The sequence below is a fragment of the Microtus oregoni genome, unplaced genomic scaffold, assembly GCF_018167655.1.
Source record: "Microtus oregoni isolate MIOR12 unplaced genomic scaffold, Mior012 000009F_ref0000495, whole genome shotgun sequence".
In the NCBI taxonomy this organism is placed as follows: Eukaryota; Metazoa; Chordata; class Mammalia; order Rodentia; family Cricetidae; genus Microtus; species Microtus oregoni.
In genome coordinates, this window is record NW_024543068.1 from 38,405,452 (window position 1) to 38,423,096 (window position 17,645).

At 40.2% G+C, this 17,645-nt stretch overlaps 1 protein-coding gene across 2 annotated transcripts in view; it reads left to right on the plus strand.

The window, feature by feature from the left end:
- Baz1a (bromodomain adjacent to zinc finger domain 1A) overlaps window positions 1-17,645 on the plus strand; it is a 74,896-nt gene that overhangs the window by 9,920 nt on the left and 47,331 nt on the right. For both annotated transcript variants that reach the window (XM_041658598.1, XM_041658599.1), the window contains exons 3-4: window positions 1,667-1,945; window positions 14,591-14,734. In XM_041658598.1, coding sequence (XP_041514532.1) covers window positions 1,667-1,945; window positions 14,591-14,734 — 423 coding nt within the window. The remainder of the gene's footprint in view (window positions 1-1,666; window positions 1,946-14,590; window positions 14,735-17,645) is intronic.

Here is a 17,645-nt window from a genome sequence, read left to right on the forward strand (position 1 = left end):
CCTAATAAACATACCTCAAATGATCTTTGAAGATCTAGTGTCTATAGGGATAATCTGTTAAATAGACAAACTAGCCAAGAAGTAGACACAGGGAGAGCACCTTAACTACTTTGATGGGAGAAGGGTTCAGGAAGGTGTGAGTTAAAAGAATGACTTGCTCATAATAGTCACGTAATTATTGAAGGTAGACCAGCGTATGTTTTTACTCTGCAGAGCACAAAAGTTTACCATAGCCTCCATTTGGATATCCATTATTAACTTTTTGCCTATTTCTAATATTTTATATTTAGAAAAGCCTCCTTGTAAAATGATGCATGCATACATGCTTAAATAAAAATTCAAAAATATGGAAATGTTTTAGAATCATCCACACACAGTTTTCCCTTTCTTCCCAGTCTTTTGCTTAGGAACAGCTGCTTATGTTATGTCCATAAAGACACATTTTTATGGTTATAATATGTGTTGGGGCTTTTGTGTATTCAGTGAGTTTTTCTCTACCCAATCTCTCTTTGAAGTTTTTCTGTTTCCTAAGTTTCTTGCACTAAAACTAGGTAGACTTTAGAAAGTAAAGATTCATACTAAGGCCAGGCGATGTTGGCGCATGCCTTTAATCCCAGGCAGGCGGATCTCTGTGAATTCGAGACCAGCCTGGTCTACAAGAGCTGGTTCCAGGACAGGCTCCAAAACCACAGAGAAACCCTGTCTCGAAAAACCGGAAAAAAAAAAAAAAAGATTCATACTAAGAAGTTACTGCAGTTGCAAAAGGCACTGCATTTAGGATGGCCGTTTTATCCCTGTGCCTAGCTGTCACCCTAGGCTGTTTTTTCTGTATAGGACCTCAGGTAGCTAAGGCTAGCCTGGATCCTCCTGCGTTTCATTTACAGACGCATGACAGCATTCCTGGCACATTGCTTTATTTTTTAGACAGTTTTAAATTGTAGCTTAGACTGAACTGGAACTCACTTGGAGGCCTTGAAATTGTTGGAAATCTCCTCCTTCAGCCTCCTGAGTGCTGGAATGACTCATGAGTGAGCCCCGGGCCCGGCTTACAGCCCGATTTCTGGTTAGCATTCGAAAATCTCTGCTTCTGCAAGTTCTCCCCTCCTCGCCCTCTTTCCACCTTCCCTTCCTTTTTTCTGTATTGTTGCTGCTTCCCTTTTTCCATTTTGTTTTTCTGCAAAGGTAAAGTCATCACACACTGTAAATAGAACATAAGGGAAGACACAGACTTGAAGTAAGGTTGTTTGCCCCTGTTATTAAGAATTCTTTCACTGCTTATTGACTGACTTTTTATCATGTAATTCTCTTGTTAGGTAACTAGATTTATTAGTATTTCTACTATTAAGGTCTATTAAAATATCATGGCTAATTAATGTTAGTGTTTGTTGTGAGTTCTTTTCAACAAAATGCTTTAAAATTAAAAGGAAAAAGAAAAGTTGAATTTGCTTTCAGTTTGGTTCCAAATTTCAGAACTGGTACAGCTTGTTCAACTTCCCTGATAGCACATTTAAGCTGCTGTGTGAGCTTAAAGACCTTTTCTTAGTCTTGTATTATTAAGTAAGTTGATGAGGTGGCATAAGGGAAAAGGTCATAATGGTGTTGATTTTAATAATGTAAATTTTATGAAATGATAGGTAATGGGATTTTGTTTTTGTTTCTTAATCAGTGACTTTTTTGAACGAACCATTCTGTGCAACAGCCTTGTGTGGAGTTGTGCAGTGACGGGCAGACCTGGACTGACCTATCAGGAAGCACTTGAATCAGAAAAAAGAGCAAGACAGAATCTTCAGAGCTTCCCAGAGCCACTAATTATTCCAGTTTTATACTTGACCAACCTTACCCATCGCTCACGCTTACACGAGATTTGTGACGATATATTTGCATATATCAAGGACCGATATTTTGTTGAAGAAACTGTGGAAGTCATTAGGAACAATGGTACAAGGTAAAGTACTTTTAATTTTCCCTATTGATAAGCACAAATTGCTCAAAAGTTAAATTATCACCGGTGTGATGCTACATGCCTCTAATGTCAGCATTTAGAAAGTTAAGGCAGGAACATTATGGGTCTGAGTTAGCTTGGGCAGCATAACAAGCTTGTCTTAAAAACAACCCACCCCCACAGGTGAAATATGGAAATCTTTCTTTTGCGTTCTTTAGCTACCCTGTTAGCCTACAGATAGATTGTCCTGTGATAGTTACTTTTTACATATCTTTCCATGTGTGTGCCACCAAAAATATGTGTATGTCTATGTATTTGTACAAACATACATAGACACAGTACTCTTTTAATATAATAGGTAATATTTTTTAGGTTATATTGCTATGTAAACCACCTTCTCTTTAACTTAATATAAAGTAAACCCCATTATATGGACACTCCATATTTAAAAAGCCTTAAATAATGATATCCACCATAATCCTCATACTAAATAATAGTTTAAATATACTTGTATGTTTTGATGGTTTTCAATATTTTATTTAACAAAACTAGAACTGTGTTGTACATGCTCCACTTTTTTGTATGTTTCTGTCCCTTAAAAAAAAAAACAAATACATTTTCACATACCTTTATTGAGAACCTAGCACCCACAAAGCCCTTGGTTTGCTCCCCAGCACTCTGTAACTATTTGTGGTGGTGTGAGCCTATCATCTCTGTAGAGAAGGGAATCTTAAGAAGCCAGTGGTAGGCATATTTGAATTTTTTAATTACTATTTGTTTCTTTGTTTTATTTATTGTGCGTATGTGTGTGTATACATGTACACACCAGGTCCAAAGGCAATCTTTTGTGTTGGTTTGACTATAATACATGTCTTGAGGTTCAAACTCGGGTCCTCAGGCTTGGCAGCAGGTGCCTTTAGCCGCTGAGCCATCTCCCTGCCTCTCTGTTTTTTCTTTTCTAAAAATCAACCATAGTTCTCTATGGGGTGTGAAGTAACTGCTCTACTTTATATGCATGCTGTGCTCTTTCTTTGTGCCAGATGTTGATTTGGGCTATTGATGTAGCAGTGAACAGTTCCCCCATTCACCAGGCAAACGTGTATGTTGCTTCCCGAGGTGCCAGACATGGTCCCTGCCTTGGGGCCTTTGTACTCTTTCAACCTGAAAATTTCCCCATATTATCAAAATGGTGAACTCTACTTTTCTCCATGTTTTTCCTCACAATCACTCTCTTATTGGAGCCTTTTCTCTTTCCTCCTGAAATTCAGCAATTCTTTGTTCCAGCACTTTAGGATTTGGTCTTTTGGATGCTTGCCAAACCAAATGGTAGCTCAGCATTTAACCCAATTGTGTAGATACTTTGCTCCCCCTCTGTCTTTATTTTTCTTCCCTCCCCTCTCCTCTCTTATTCTCTCCTCTCTCCTTCTTTCTCTCCCCCTCTTTCTTTTGTTTGTTATGTTTGGAAGAGATATCTTAATTTCCAGCATGTTAAGTTTTTCGTTATATTGTTGTAAATGTGTTTGTTTCAGGTTTTGTTCATTCTTAAATGAGCCATATGGTTTCTGTCTTCTTTCTTTGAATAGGGCTACTGTTACTGTTCGAACCATTATAACTTGGAATCGGATTCCCTCTTGCATCCCTGAAAAACTTGAAAGCAGATGCTTAACTCCAGTGCAGTGAATCACAAGTCATACTCTCCTATTACTCTTTAAAAAAAAAAAAAGGAAGAAATATTGTGCATTAGGGCAGAGTCACAACTTCCTCAAATGAAGTAAAGAATAGCTGCCAGTGTGGCGTGATGGGACTCACTTGTAATCCCAGCCCTGAAAAGGCTGAGGCAGGGTGATCGGGTCAGAGCCATCCTGGGTGACATAGTGAGTCCCCGTCTAAATAAGTGAATGAAGAAATACTATAAAATTTAGACCAAACTGAGGGAAGGTGCCTAGAGTGAGCATGTACCCATGGAAATGCTAACTGAAGAACAGATTTATTTAAGAATAAGTTAATGATTCTAGTCTGCCGGAAAATACTTTTTGTGTTTAAGGTAGTACTCTAGAAGAACAGACAGTCCCAATCTTTGGACCACATACGTGAACTTAGAGATAACTGAAAATCCAAGATTGGGTAGAAGGTCATTGCTGGTGTTTGTCCATGTGCCTTACCTCTGACTAGAATGTACACACTAGTCAAGAACCATTGACCTAAATCTACTAAAATGAGAAGATTGGTGTTATGACCCTCTCACATTAGAGGATCATTTTTATTTTTGGTGCATGTAGAGTTGGCATCAAGTGTTCGCCTTACTTGTGTGTGTATGTGCATACTTGGGCAAGTGTGTGCTTGGTTATATGTGTCGGTGTGAGTGAGCAGAGGTTGATGTTGGGTATCTTTCTGAAGCTTTCTGGATGGTTAGACTGGATAGCCAGGGAACTCTGGGGATTGGTAAGTATCTGCCATCCCCAGCGCTAGGATTACAAATATATTGTTTTGTCTTTTCACTGGGTGCTGAGGATCAAACTGGTAAGCATTTTATTGACTGAGTTCATTTCCCCAACATACGTTTCTTTGAGACAAGCTCATAACTCAACTGTCTACTCAAACTTGAAATACAGCTGAAGATGACTTTAAAGTTGGAATCATCCTGCCTCATCTGAAGTGCTGAGAATAATGAGCATCCACCCCTCAGGGTTTTTTGTTTTGCCTTCTTGTTGTTTAGATTTCATATGTGCAAGTGTTTTACCTGCATGCATGTCGGTACTCCACTTGCATACCTGGTGCCTTTAGAAGTCAAAGGTGGTTTTGATCCCCTGGGACTGGAGTTAAGGATGGCTGTGAGCCACCATGTGGGTGCTGTGAATGAAACCTGGGTCCTCAGCAAGAGCATCAAAGGCTCTTAACCATCTCTCCAACTCCTAGCTTCCAGGCTTTTATTTGTAGGGTCTTTTTGAAGTAGATTCTTTGGGAGTTTTGTTTATTTGGTTTATAGGTTTATTGGTTTGGGGGTATTTGTTTAGGGGTGCAGGGTCAACTTCTAGTGGCTTTTTTCCAAGATGGCCTCACACTGCCCTCCAGCATCCTGTTAGGCTGGACTGGCTGATTATCAGCCTCCTGGTCTATCTGTCTGCAGCACTGGAACTGCGCATGACAGCATAACTGGTTTTTATTTTTAAAAAAATATTAGCATGGGCTGTAGGTCCTTACGTTTGCATGGCAGATATCCCACTGGCTGAGCTATCTCCCCAGCTCCTGAAGTTATTTTTGGTCACAGGGCTGGGTAGCTTTTGTCAATTTGTACATATAAATGTTTGAATGACTGCTACAATAAGTCTAAAGAAGATACATAAAAATAATTCCTGATTATAAGATTAGGGTTTGTGGATCACTAAAAGATACAAGCTGTTTTAAAAGGCATGTAGTTAAGGTGTTGTGGAAACTGAAAGATTAGAGTTCAGAGTAGATTAGAAAAAAATAGATTCTGACAACGCCGAGAAGGGGCCGTCAGTGAATGCCATGGGCTCACGTATTCTTCCACTGCATACACTGCCATGCGAGCTGAAACTGCATTTTCTTTTTTTTTTTTTTTTTTTTTTTTTGGTTTTTCGAGACAGGGTTTCTCTGTGGCTTTGGAGCCTGTCCTGGCACTAGCTCTGTAGACCAGGCTGGTCTCGAACTCACAGAGATCCGCCTGCCTCTGCCTCCCGAGTGCTGGGATTAAAGGCGTGTGCCACCACCGCCCGGCTGAAACTGCATTTTCTTTCAATAATGTCAGACCTTTAGCTGACTGGCAGACTTCCCAGCCTAAATAATATAGCAAATTTGGATTTGAACCAGAGTTGGATTGATATCTAGGGGTCTCTTAAATATGATCCCTATACTACTTGAAAGTTTTTAAAGAATTTTTTTAAAGAGATTTTACATACATGTTTGCTTGCATGTATGTATGTGTACTTTGTGTATGGGCCAGAAGAGAGTTTCAGATTCCTGGGGACTGGGCAGTTGTGAGCTGCGTGTGGGTTCTAGGATCTGGCTCCTACACGGGCAGTGTGCACTCTCAGTTGTATCTTTGGCCCCAAGGGAGTTAACTTTTAAAACAAATGTTATTTAGTTAAAAAAAGCATAAGCTGTTATATTTTAATATTCTTTTTCTAATTACTTTTGAAAATAAATAATTGTAGAATCCTTTTAACCTGGTGAGTATACTAATTTTAGTATCAAAATTTACAGGCTTCAGTTGGTATTGCTTGTCTGTAATTTTCATTATTTGAGAGACAGAGATGAGGGTCACTGCAAGACATCTTCTAGTGAGTTGTCATACTTCTTGTAGTTGAGCCCTGTCACAAACATGGAGGGACAGCAGAAGGTGAAGAGGCAATGACACCTGTGCTGCCTGCTTCACTTGGGCCCTTCTCTTCTCTGTGGTCGTGAAGACAGCAGTAGACTCCACAGCATATGTGGTACCAGCATCACCCCATTTGATGTTGATTGAATCTTATTTCTGGAAGATGGAGATAGCCTTCCCATTGATGATAGCCTGACTTTCTCAGCCCTGACAGTGCCAAGGATCATGAAGTGATGGGCAGTGAAGGGGGAGGGGAGGAGTAGTTGATGGCAGCAGTATCCACGTTGCCAGAATTGAAGCGCAGGTACCCAGTTCTGCCCAATCATTTCACCTTGACCTTAATCTTTGTGTCTCAGGGACAAGGCTGACTCTGGAACTGGGAGGAACAGAGAGCCGCCCCCCCCGCCCCAATATTGGTTCTGGGGATCAAGCTCAGGTTCCTGAGTTTGTACAATTACTTTGATAGCCTGAGTTTCTTTTTATATTATTATCTTTAATGCAAATGGTGAGTTGTCATTAAAATGTAGTCACATTGATTTAAACACATACATGCTTAATTCTTGTTTTTGGGACAGGGTTAACTAGGTCTCAAGGAGCCCAGATTGTCCTGTCTGGGATTACAGATGTATTTACTACTCTCGGTGTTTGCAGGCATGTCTGTTGAGGGTTGTTTTGATTGTTGGTTGATACAGGAAGAACCAGGCCATGTGGCTGGCACCATTCAGTGGTGGCCTGGGATTCCTGAACAAGACGAGCTTGCAAGCAAGGGAGGATGTTTTTCTCTTCTTTTGCTCCTGACTGTGGGTCTAATGTGACTGGCTGCCTGAGATCCTGTCTTTGGCTTCTCCAAAACAGTGAACCTAACTTAAGAATTGTGAAGGGGCTGGAGAGATGGCTCAGAGGTTAAGAGCATTTTGCCTGCTCTTCCAAAGGTCCTGAGCTCAATTCCCAGCAACCACATGGTGGCTCACAGCCATCTGTAATGAGATCTGGTGCCCTCTTCTGGCCTGCAGGGATACATGGAGGCAGAATACTGCATACATAATAAATAAATAAATCTTAAAAAAAAGAATTGTGAGTTAAGTGAGTCCCCTTCTCCACTCGGCTGGATTTTGGTCAGAGTGCCTGTCAGAGCAACATGGGTGAACTGTAGTAAGACTGACATGACCAGTTCCTGGCCAGGAAATGTCCTAAGCAGCACCTAAAATCCTTTCGTTCTTGTTTCTTGATGACGCTAAGATGATATGCTTTTGTTTGTTTGCCTGCTTTGTTTCTTGGGTTAGACTTGAACTCATGATCCTACTACTCCTTCAGTATCCTGAGTAGCTGGGCTTAGAGGCACGTAACAGTGCCTGATACAATATGTTTTAATTAAAAAAAAAAACTACTCAGGACAGTTGTTAGTTTTTACACTTATGTACTTACGTGGGAGGGGGTATGCCTCATGGAAATCAAAGGATGGCCATGGTTCTTTCCTTCCACCATGTAGATTCTGGGCATCAGACTCACATCACCAAGCTTGGTGGCAGGTGCCTGTACCTGCTGAGCCATTCTACCATAATAGCCTTTGTTTCTGGTTTTGTTTTGAGATAGATTCTTGTTTATTTTGCTTAGACTGGCCTCAACTTACTTTGCAACGCAGGCTGGCCTTGACTTTGGGGTTATTCAGAAAGTAACATGCATAATATCCATTGAAGGCGTAAGTCACAAACAATGCCACACCAGTTTGGAATTATGATTAATAGGGTGGTATTTATTTTAAGGGGGAAAAAACTTACAGATCACCGTCAGCCCTCTGCGCAACCAGGAAGGGAGTCTAGTCGCCTGTGGAGCAGAAAGTGAATAGAGAGAGGAGAGGGAAGTGGCCGCTTTTTTAAAGGGAGAGAGACCACGCCCCAATGGGCTGGTATCTCAGCGGCTATAGGCTGGAGGAGGGAGGACCTCCCGCAACAATCCATTATTTTTAATCCCTTATTAATTTCTTTTATGTGAAGTAAATACTTGTAATCAGAGTTAATATTTCTTACATTTATCATTAACATCTTAAAACTGCTGTTTTGAGATAAATACTTCACGTACAGTTGTAAGATAGTAAAGGTTTTCCCAATGATATTATCTTGCAAAATGCTGATAACAGTATCACATCTAGGATATTGACATTGTACTTTGGATACAGAACATTTCTGTCCCTGTAAGCACCAGCTCCCATGCTATTCATGAACACTACATCTGCTTCTCTTGTCCCCAGAGTGAGCAAGCAATAGATCTCTTGAGGTGCAGTTCTTAGATCACGATTGTTAAGGTAGTTTTCCATTTTCTGAAACAAATACGACTTGAAGTCTATACTGCCAATGATAATTATTTCATGATTCTCTAGCTTTTTTTGTTTGTTTTCTTTTTTCTAGACGGGGTTTCACTGTGTAGCTCTGGCTGTCCTGGCACTCACTCTGTAGACCAGGCTGACCTCAAACTCACGGAGATCTGCCTGCCTCTGCCTCCTGAGTGCTGGGGTTTAGGACATGCAACACCATCGCCCACCCTCTAGCTCTTTTTATACCTCAATCTTTGGATTCTTTGGAACTAAGAAATAGTAGCAATAGATTTGAAAGACAGAAGCTAAGTTTCTGAGGAATCTATTAGACTCTGATTTGGCATTTTGAGTAACGGTCATTGAGCCAAGCGAGGCCTAGCCATGATAAGCTTGGAAAGGAGTGGCGCCTGTGGTTTGGGTGTGACACATAGCTAACAGCAGCATCGACAATAGCTAATGCAGTTGCTATAGTTAATATGTATCACATTCTAGGCAGTGTCTCAATATACTGTACAGGTTTCCTTCCTCCCAATTCCTCTGTAAGGGAATTGCTGTTCTTTCTTTGGTTTTAAGTAGATGAGTACCTCAAATTCTTGCCGTCCATGGTTCCTGTTGCAGTCAGACCCTTCCCTCTGACAACTGTAAGATTATTTTTAGACTCTGCACCCATTTGGACCTCGGGGCTTAGTAGACCTGGCTTTTCCTGTCATGACCATCACCATCAGTATCAGTAATGCATGGGCTCTGCCGGTGCAGAGTGTCACTGTCAGAGTCCCCAGAAAGCTTCCTCATCGCCTTAGAAGACTGGGTAATGTGATTCCTGAATATGAGATTTAAGTCTGCAAACGTGAGTGAAAGCCAGGCAGTGGTGATGCACACCTTTAGTCCCAGCACTCAGAGGCAGAGGCAGGGGGATCTCTATGAGTGTGTTCTATAGCCATGATTGTTTCACAGAGAAACCTTGTCTCGAAGGGGAAAAAAAAAAAAGATAAGAAAGATCTGGCACTAGCTAGATCCTGCCTAAAAGAGAAAATAAATAAATAAATAAATATCTAACCTATTTGATTACTTTCATGTCTCCAATTTCCAGAGCCTTATCACTAAACTCCATCTACTAGACTACCTAGAAAGTTTTTAAATGTGATTTCCTGCAGTTTTTCCTCTTTAGAAACTTTGTCAGCCAATGTGAAAATCAGCATGTAGACATAAATTTATCTAGCATTTAGGTATTTAGACAGCATTTCGATTTGCTGACAGTGTAGGCATATTCATTGAAGACAATAACACAGGTTTCTTTTTGTTGTGTAAAACAAGCTTTACCATTTTAATCATTTTTGATTGTGAAATCCTGTGGCGTTCGCAGTGTTGTATAACTATCATCACTATTTCTAGAACATTTTCATCATTCCAAACAGAAACTCTGTACTCATTAGGCAATAACTTCCGATTCTGCCCTCCCCCAGCCCCTGGTAACCTTTATTCGACTTTGTCTGTATAAACTTAACTTATTCTGTATACTTCATAAAAGCAGTCTTGAGTCTTTGTCCTTTTGTGACTTATCACACTGAATATTTTCAGGGTCCATTCATATTGTAGAATTTATTGGAACATCATTCTTTCTGTGTTGTAATGTTCTGTTATGTTTATATAACCACAGTTTGTTTATCCATTAATCTGTGAGTGGACATGTTGGTTGATTCCATGTTTGGTCTATTAGAAAAATTGGTGTTCTAGTATCTAAATACTTGTTTTTATTTATTTTTTAGTTTTTGGTTTTTTGAGATAGGGTTTCTCAACAGCCCTGACTGTCCTGGAACTCACTTTGTAGACTAGGCTGGCCTTGAACTCACAGAGATCTGCCTGCCTCTGCCTCCCAAGTGCTGGCATTAAAAGCCTTTGCCACTACTGCCTGGTTTGTTTTTAATTTTTTTGTTAAAAGATTTTTAAGGTGGACTTGATGGGTTATATGATAACCCTATGTTTGACTCTTTGGGGAGATGGAAATGCTGTTTCTGTAGCACCGGTTCTTATTTCTCTACAGCCTTACCAATACTGTTAGTATCTATGATAAACACCACCTTCCTGGATATGTCTGTTTACTGCGATTTTGATTCTGTGTTTTATAGATGAGACAAGCATCTTTTTGTTTGTTTGTTTTAATATTTATTTGTTTATTTATACAGTATCCTGCCTGTAGGCCAGAAGAGGGCACCCAATCTCATTATAGGTGGTTGTGAGCCACCACGTGGTTGCTGGGAATTGAATTCAGGACCTCTGGAAGAGCAGTCAGTGCTCTTAACCGCTGAGCCATCTCTGCAGCCCTGGGTTTTTTGGTTTTTGTTTTGTTTTGTTTTGTTTTTCAAGACAGATTTTTTTGTAGTTTTGGAGCCTGTCCTAGAACTTGCTCTGTAGACCAAGCTGACCTCGAACTCACAGAGATTCCACCTGCCTCTGCCTCCGAGTACTGGGATTAAAGTTATGTGACACCACCGCCCTGCCGATATAAGCTCTTTTTATGCTCTTTGCCATTTATATCTTCTTTGGATAAGTCTTTACTCAGCTCTTCCAGTTTTTAAAAAATGCATTGCTTTTCTTTCAGTTGTAGAAATTCTTCATGTATTTACTGTATCTCAGGTTTTATAGAATGAGTTAGGAAGTATTCTCTGTTCTTCAGTTTTTAAAAAGATTTTTATGTTTATGTGTAATTTCCTGCATGTGTGCATACTTCATGCATTAGATACCCCAGGACTGGTGTTAAAAGCTGCAGTGTGGGTGCTGGAAACCGAACTCCAGTCCTCTGTAGAAGCAAGCAACGGCTCCTAATCATTGGCATTGTTCAGTAATTAAGACTTTAAGTATTTTAAAAGAATTATGTGTGGGGTTATGTGCATATGAGTACAGGTGCCAGAGGGGACCAGAGGTATTGGCTCTCCTTGGAACTGGAGTTACTGGCAGCTGTGACTTCCTGATGTGGGTGCTGGAACTGAACTCAGGATCTCTCTGCAAGAGCAATAAGTGGTCTTAATTGCTGAGCCATCTCAGCAATTAAAATATTAAAATTAAATACAGCAATTAAAATACAGCCATTTAAAAATATTATTTATTTTAGATTTATTTTTGTTACGTTAAATTATGCGTGTACATGTGGATTTGTGTACTTGACTGTGGGTGCCTGCAGAGGCCAGATGGGAGTCCACTAGAACTTGAATTACAGGCCCCTATGAGCCATCTGATGTCAGTGCTGGGAAATGAACTTGGGTCTACCGCAACAGCAGTGTTCAATGTAACTGAACCATCTCTCCTCAAATTTTATTTATTATTATTAATTATTGTTGTTGTTGTTATTATTATTATTTTGTGTGTGTGGTGTTTTTTTACACTTGTAGAGGTCAAAGGACAACTGAGTGGAATCTTCCAACTACCTTTCTGTAGGTTCCAGAGATGAGATTTGGGTTGCACACAGCATGTACACCTTTGCTCCTGAAGTGCCATGCTCATGAATAGCACGGTATCTAATGTGGGCTCGCCATTTTCTCAGATAAACCTCATTAGTGGGAATTCACATGATAAGGATATTTTAGTAAGGCCTACCTGGATTCCCTGAGTTATAGAAGAATGGTAGATGTAACCCCACCACTGCTTGCTCCTGCTTCTTAAATTACTATGTTCGGCAGGTCTAGTTTACCTGTTATTTTTTCATTTATTTATTTTATGTGTAGGGGTGTTTTGTCTGCATTTCTGTCTGTGTACCGTGTTACAGCTGGTTGTGAGCAGACCTGTGTGTCCTGGGAAGAAGAGTGAGTGCTCTAAACCACTGAGACATCTCCCAAATCCCAGCTGTTAGTCTTAGTAACTTGAATATATATTTCACTTTCATAAAATTAGTTCATTTGAAATGTGTATTGTTGAAATTTTTTTAAAGATTTATTATGTATACAGTGTTCTGCCTGCATGTACACCTACTGGCCAGAAGAGGGCATTAAGCCTCATAGATGGTTGTGAACCACCATGTGGTTATTGGAAATTGAACTCAAGTCCTCTGAAGTGCTAGCAGTCAGTGCTCTTAACCTCTGAGCCATCTCTCCAGCCCCCTGTTAAATGTTTTTTAAATATGCTGTTTTACAGCCATCACCACAGTCTAATTTTAGAAAATTCAACACCTAGAATGAAACCTGTACGCATTAGCACTCATTACCCTGTCCACTACAGCCCGCACTGACTTTTCTGGTATCCACCCCTCTGTTTACTGTCTCTGTGGGTTTTCTTATTCTGGAAACTAATATACAGGGAGTCCTACATTGTGTTGTATTTTATGCCTGGCCTTTTCTTTTAGCATAATGTTTTCAAGATTTGTCTGTACCGTATACACCAGTGTGCAGTTCCTTTTGAGACAGACTGTATGTATGGAACTCAGACTGGGATTAAACTTAAAGTTTCCTGTGCTTCTGCTTCCTAGTGATGGGATCATGGGCACATGCCTCCATGTCCACTTTGTCCCCCCTATAATACTCCATTATATTGGATATTTAACAACAAATTTTAGTTGTTTTGCAATTGATGGACATATGAATCATTTCTATTTTTGGATATTATGAATAGTGGACATGCGTGTACAAGTGCTTCTTTTTTATTTCTTTTTTTAAAGATTTTATTTATTTATTATGTATACAGTGTTCTGCCTGCAGGTAGACATGCAGGCCAGAAGAGGGCACCAGATCTCATTACAGATGGTTGTGAGCCACCACATGGTTGCTGGGAATTGAACTCAGGACCTCTGAAAGAGCAGCCAGTGCTCTTAACCACTGAGCCAACTCTCCAGCCCCTTTTTATTTCTCATGACATTGTGTATGTGTCTGTTTATGTCCATGTGTCCATGCCACAGTGCACATGTGGGTATTAATGGACAGCTTCCAGGAGTAGATACTCCATGCTATGTGTATGCGAGGTTGAATTCAGAAAGGGAGAACATTTCATTGAGTGAAGATATCTGACCACGAGGGAAAGGGTTTGTTTTTTCTAATGTGTGTGTAGTTTGGGGCGGGGGTACATAAGTGAGCAGTGGAAAGTAGATTGATTTCAAAACTCGAAATGAATTTGCAGCAAGAGGGATTTTGGAAAAAGCAAGTGAAATTTTTTTCTATCACTGTTAGTTGAGACGGTTCTCCAGATGAACAAATAGAATGACTATTGGGGGAGGGGGTATGGAGCGGGAGGAAGAATATTTAAGAGAGCTGGCTCTCTAGGTTCTGAAGGTGAAGTTTGCACAAATGGATCACCAGAGATCAGCACCGTAGCATTGCTCGGTCCATATCTGAAGGCTTCTGAAACAGGAGCCTGGCTGATGGCACAGCGCTCAGTCTGGAGCTGAATGCCTGCCTGAGAACGGTGGAGTGGGTGCTGCAGGTACCAGAGCCCAGGAAATCTCTGGAGTTCTCAAGGGAGAGAAGTTCTCAAGGGAAGAAGGTGAATTTACCTTCTCCTGCCTTTTGTTGAGTATAATATTCGCAGAAACTAGTTGGGTTTTGCTTCCAGCATGGATGACAACCTTCCCACCAATCCCACTGGCTCACACTTCTATCTTCTCTAGAAAGACCCTCAAAAACACACCCAGAAATCGTTCTTTTACTTGTTATTTGTAGTTCTTGGGGTTGAGTCCACGGGTTTGTGTATGCTGACAAGCACTCTACCAGCTGGCCACATCCCCAGCCCAGGAATCTTATCAACTGGATTTCAAAATTAGATGGCAAGTTTTCTTTTTAGTTAAATTATTTAGTCAAGCCATAGTCTTCAAAAACAGTCCCTATTGTAGTATATGAATGACATTTGGGTTATATTAATAGTAATATGTATCTCTTTTAAACTTTATTACAACATAAGCACATTACCCATCTGACATGAAATTAAATAAGTAAATACTGAGTTATTCAGAATAGCAGACTTCTGAGTGTTGTGTTATAAAATGTCAAGTGACTTGTATTTTGTGATTGTGTTCTTTTAGGCTGCAGTGTAGAATCTTGGAAGTCCTCCCTCCGTTACATCAAAATGGTTTTGCTAATGGGCACATGAGCAGTGTTGATGGAGAGACTATTATCATCAGTGACAGTGATGATTCAGAAACACAAAGCAGCTCTTTTCAACAGGGGTAAGTAGTTTGTGACTTAGTGGTCAGATTAGTGGTTGTCTATTGCAATGTTTCTCTTTCCTGCTTCTCCTTTTATAGTCATAACGTGTATGCCATCCATAAATAATACATTTCAACAACAGATGGTAGATGTTAAAATGTAAACCTGGTTAATTCTGCTTAGCTGCTTAAGAACAGTTTACTTCCTGGGTGTGACAGTCCATGCCCTTGGAAGTCCCGGCAGTTGGGAGGCAGAGGTAGGCAGATCTCTGAGTTTGAGACCAACTTGGACTGTATAGTGAGTAGTCAGCCAAGGGCTACATAATGAGACCTTGTCTTGGAAAACCAAAACAAACAAAGCAGTTTGTTTCTTGTACTGGAGATTGAACCTAGATCCTCATGGGTGCAGGCAAGCACTTTACCTATGCTTGAGATAGCTCTTCAGCAGCAGTTTTAAGTAAGCTTCATTCTTCTGTGTTCTGCTCTGTTCCTGCAACTCCAGGCAATCTCTTATTCTTCTATTGGTCCCGTTCTTTTACACTTTCCAGAATGTCGCCATTACTGACTGGCTTCTTTCACTTGAGCATATGCATTTGCATTTTTACTGTATCTCTTTGATAAGAGCTTGTTTCTTTTTTGCATGGATAATATTGTATTATCTTAAATTATTAAATGTATTTATTTAGTTTATTCATGAATTTTATATATACAACAACAACAACAAAAAAGAAATCTGATCGCCACTACAGATGGTTGTGAGCCACCATGTGGGTGCTGGGAACTGAACTCAGGACCTCTGGAAGAGCAGCCAGTGCCCCTATCCACTAAGCCATCTCTCCAGCCCACATTTATTTATTATGTTTATGTGTCGGTGCATGTGAGCTACAGCTCGCCTTCGGGGGTCATAGGATATACGGGAGCCAGGTTGTTCCCTTCCACCACATGGGTTCTGCGTGTGGAACTCAGATCACTAGGTCCTTGGGGGTGCCTTTACCTGAGTCATCTCATCAACTACTTGTCAGTTACCTGCTGAAGGACGTTTGTTGCTTTTGTGTGTTGGCAATTTCAAATAAAAACTGATGTGAACATACACAGCAGGCTTCTGTGTAGATGTAAGCTTTTTGCATATTTGGGTAAATATCAAGGAATATGAATGCTAGACCACATAAGAATGTGTTTAGGGTTTTTGTTACTTTTTTTTGAATCTTGTTTTGTAGGTACATATGGTATGCATGCATGTGTGTGCAGGTGTGTATTCACATGATACTCAGAGGCCAGAGGACAGCCTTAGGTCGCGTTCCTCTGCACATGCCATCTGCCTTATTTTTGCAGACAGGATTTCTCATTAGGACTTGGAGCTCATTGGGCTGGTTGGGCAGAAAGCCCTGGAGAGTTGCCCTGTCTCGCCTTTCCAGCTCTGTGACTACAGTTGCAGGCCTTTGAGCTTGTACAGCAAGCAGCTTACCCACTGAGCTAGCCCCATCTCCTGTATTTAGTTTCAACCATCTTCCAGTGCAGTTGTGCCTTTTTCTTTCCACCAGCAGCGAGTGAGGGCGTGTGCTCCTCAGGACTCTCACTGACCTGGGTCCTGACTGTTCTGAAGCTGGGTGGTAGTACCTCAATGCTGTCTCTATTTTCTCTTTCCTAAGCACAGCTGATGTAGAACATCTTTTCACATTTTCATCTATGTGATTTCTTTTGGAGAGGTATCTGGTCAGATCTTTTGCCCATATTTTAATTGAGTTGTACATTTTCTTGCTGTTGAGTTTTTAAGTTTGTGTATATTTTGGCTAACGTGTCTCTTATAAATATTTTTTTCTTTTGATACAATGTGTTTGCAGTTTTAGAAATTTTTTCTTTTGAGACAGGGCTCACACTGTGTAGCTCTGGCTGTCTTTCTCACCTTCTATGTTTATGTTCTCACTTAGCAGTTTGCAAGTGATTTTGTTGCATCTTTATCAGTCCTTAATATTTTCTCTTCTAAAATTATGCCCATCCATGTAAGTATAAAGCAATACTTGTGGTTTGATTTGAATTTCTTATTATTCTTGTTTTGTTTGTTTTGAGACAGGGTTTCTCTGTGTAACAGCTCTTACTGTCCTGGAACTAGCTCTTGTAAACCAGACTGGCCGCTAACTTAAAGAGATCCTCCTGCCTCTATCACCACTGCCCGGCTAATTTGAATTTCTAATGCCGAGGTTATGAGTATCCTCTTGTGTGTTTGTTGGTCACTTGGATGTCTTCTTTCTTTGGAGACGTGTCCATTTATAGCCTCTGCCCATTTGTTTGTTTATTTATTTTTGTTTTTTCCTTTCCTGACCCAGTTTTGGACATCTTAGCTTTGGACATCTTCATAATGTTTGACTCTCTTTGTTTGATTTTTAAGACAGGATCTCACTATGTAGCCCTGGCTGGACAGGAACTTGCAGAGATCCTCCTGCATCTGCCTACAAGTGCTGGAATTAAAAGTGTGTGCCTCCATGCACAGCTTATGCCATTATTAAATAGCCCAACGCTCTTACAGAATGGCTAATTTTTTTGTTCCAGAATTAGATCTTTATAAAGAACAAGAAAAAGTCATATTCTTGCTCAGATTTTGACCTTTAGAGATAGCATTTTTTTAAAGACAGGATCTCATAAAATCCAGAGTGGTCTCAAATTCTATATTGAAGTCAAGGATAGCTTTGAATTAATTATAGATCCTCCTGCCTTTACATCTGAAGTGCTGGATTTACAAATAGACATGCACCATTATGCCTAGCTCACAGCCTTTAATCGTCTTATAATTAAAACAAGATGGAGATAACACTAGCCTAGGCAAGAGGTAACACCATAGGTTAGAATTATTTAAATCTTAGGTATCTGTGAGCCTTTTTTATTAAAGTTAACTTCCTGGTTATTATTTATAGTAGTAAATAAACATTTGAACTGT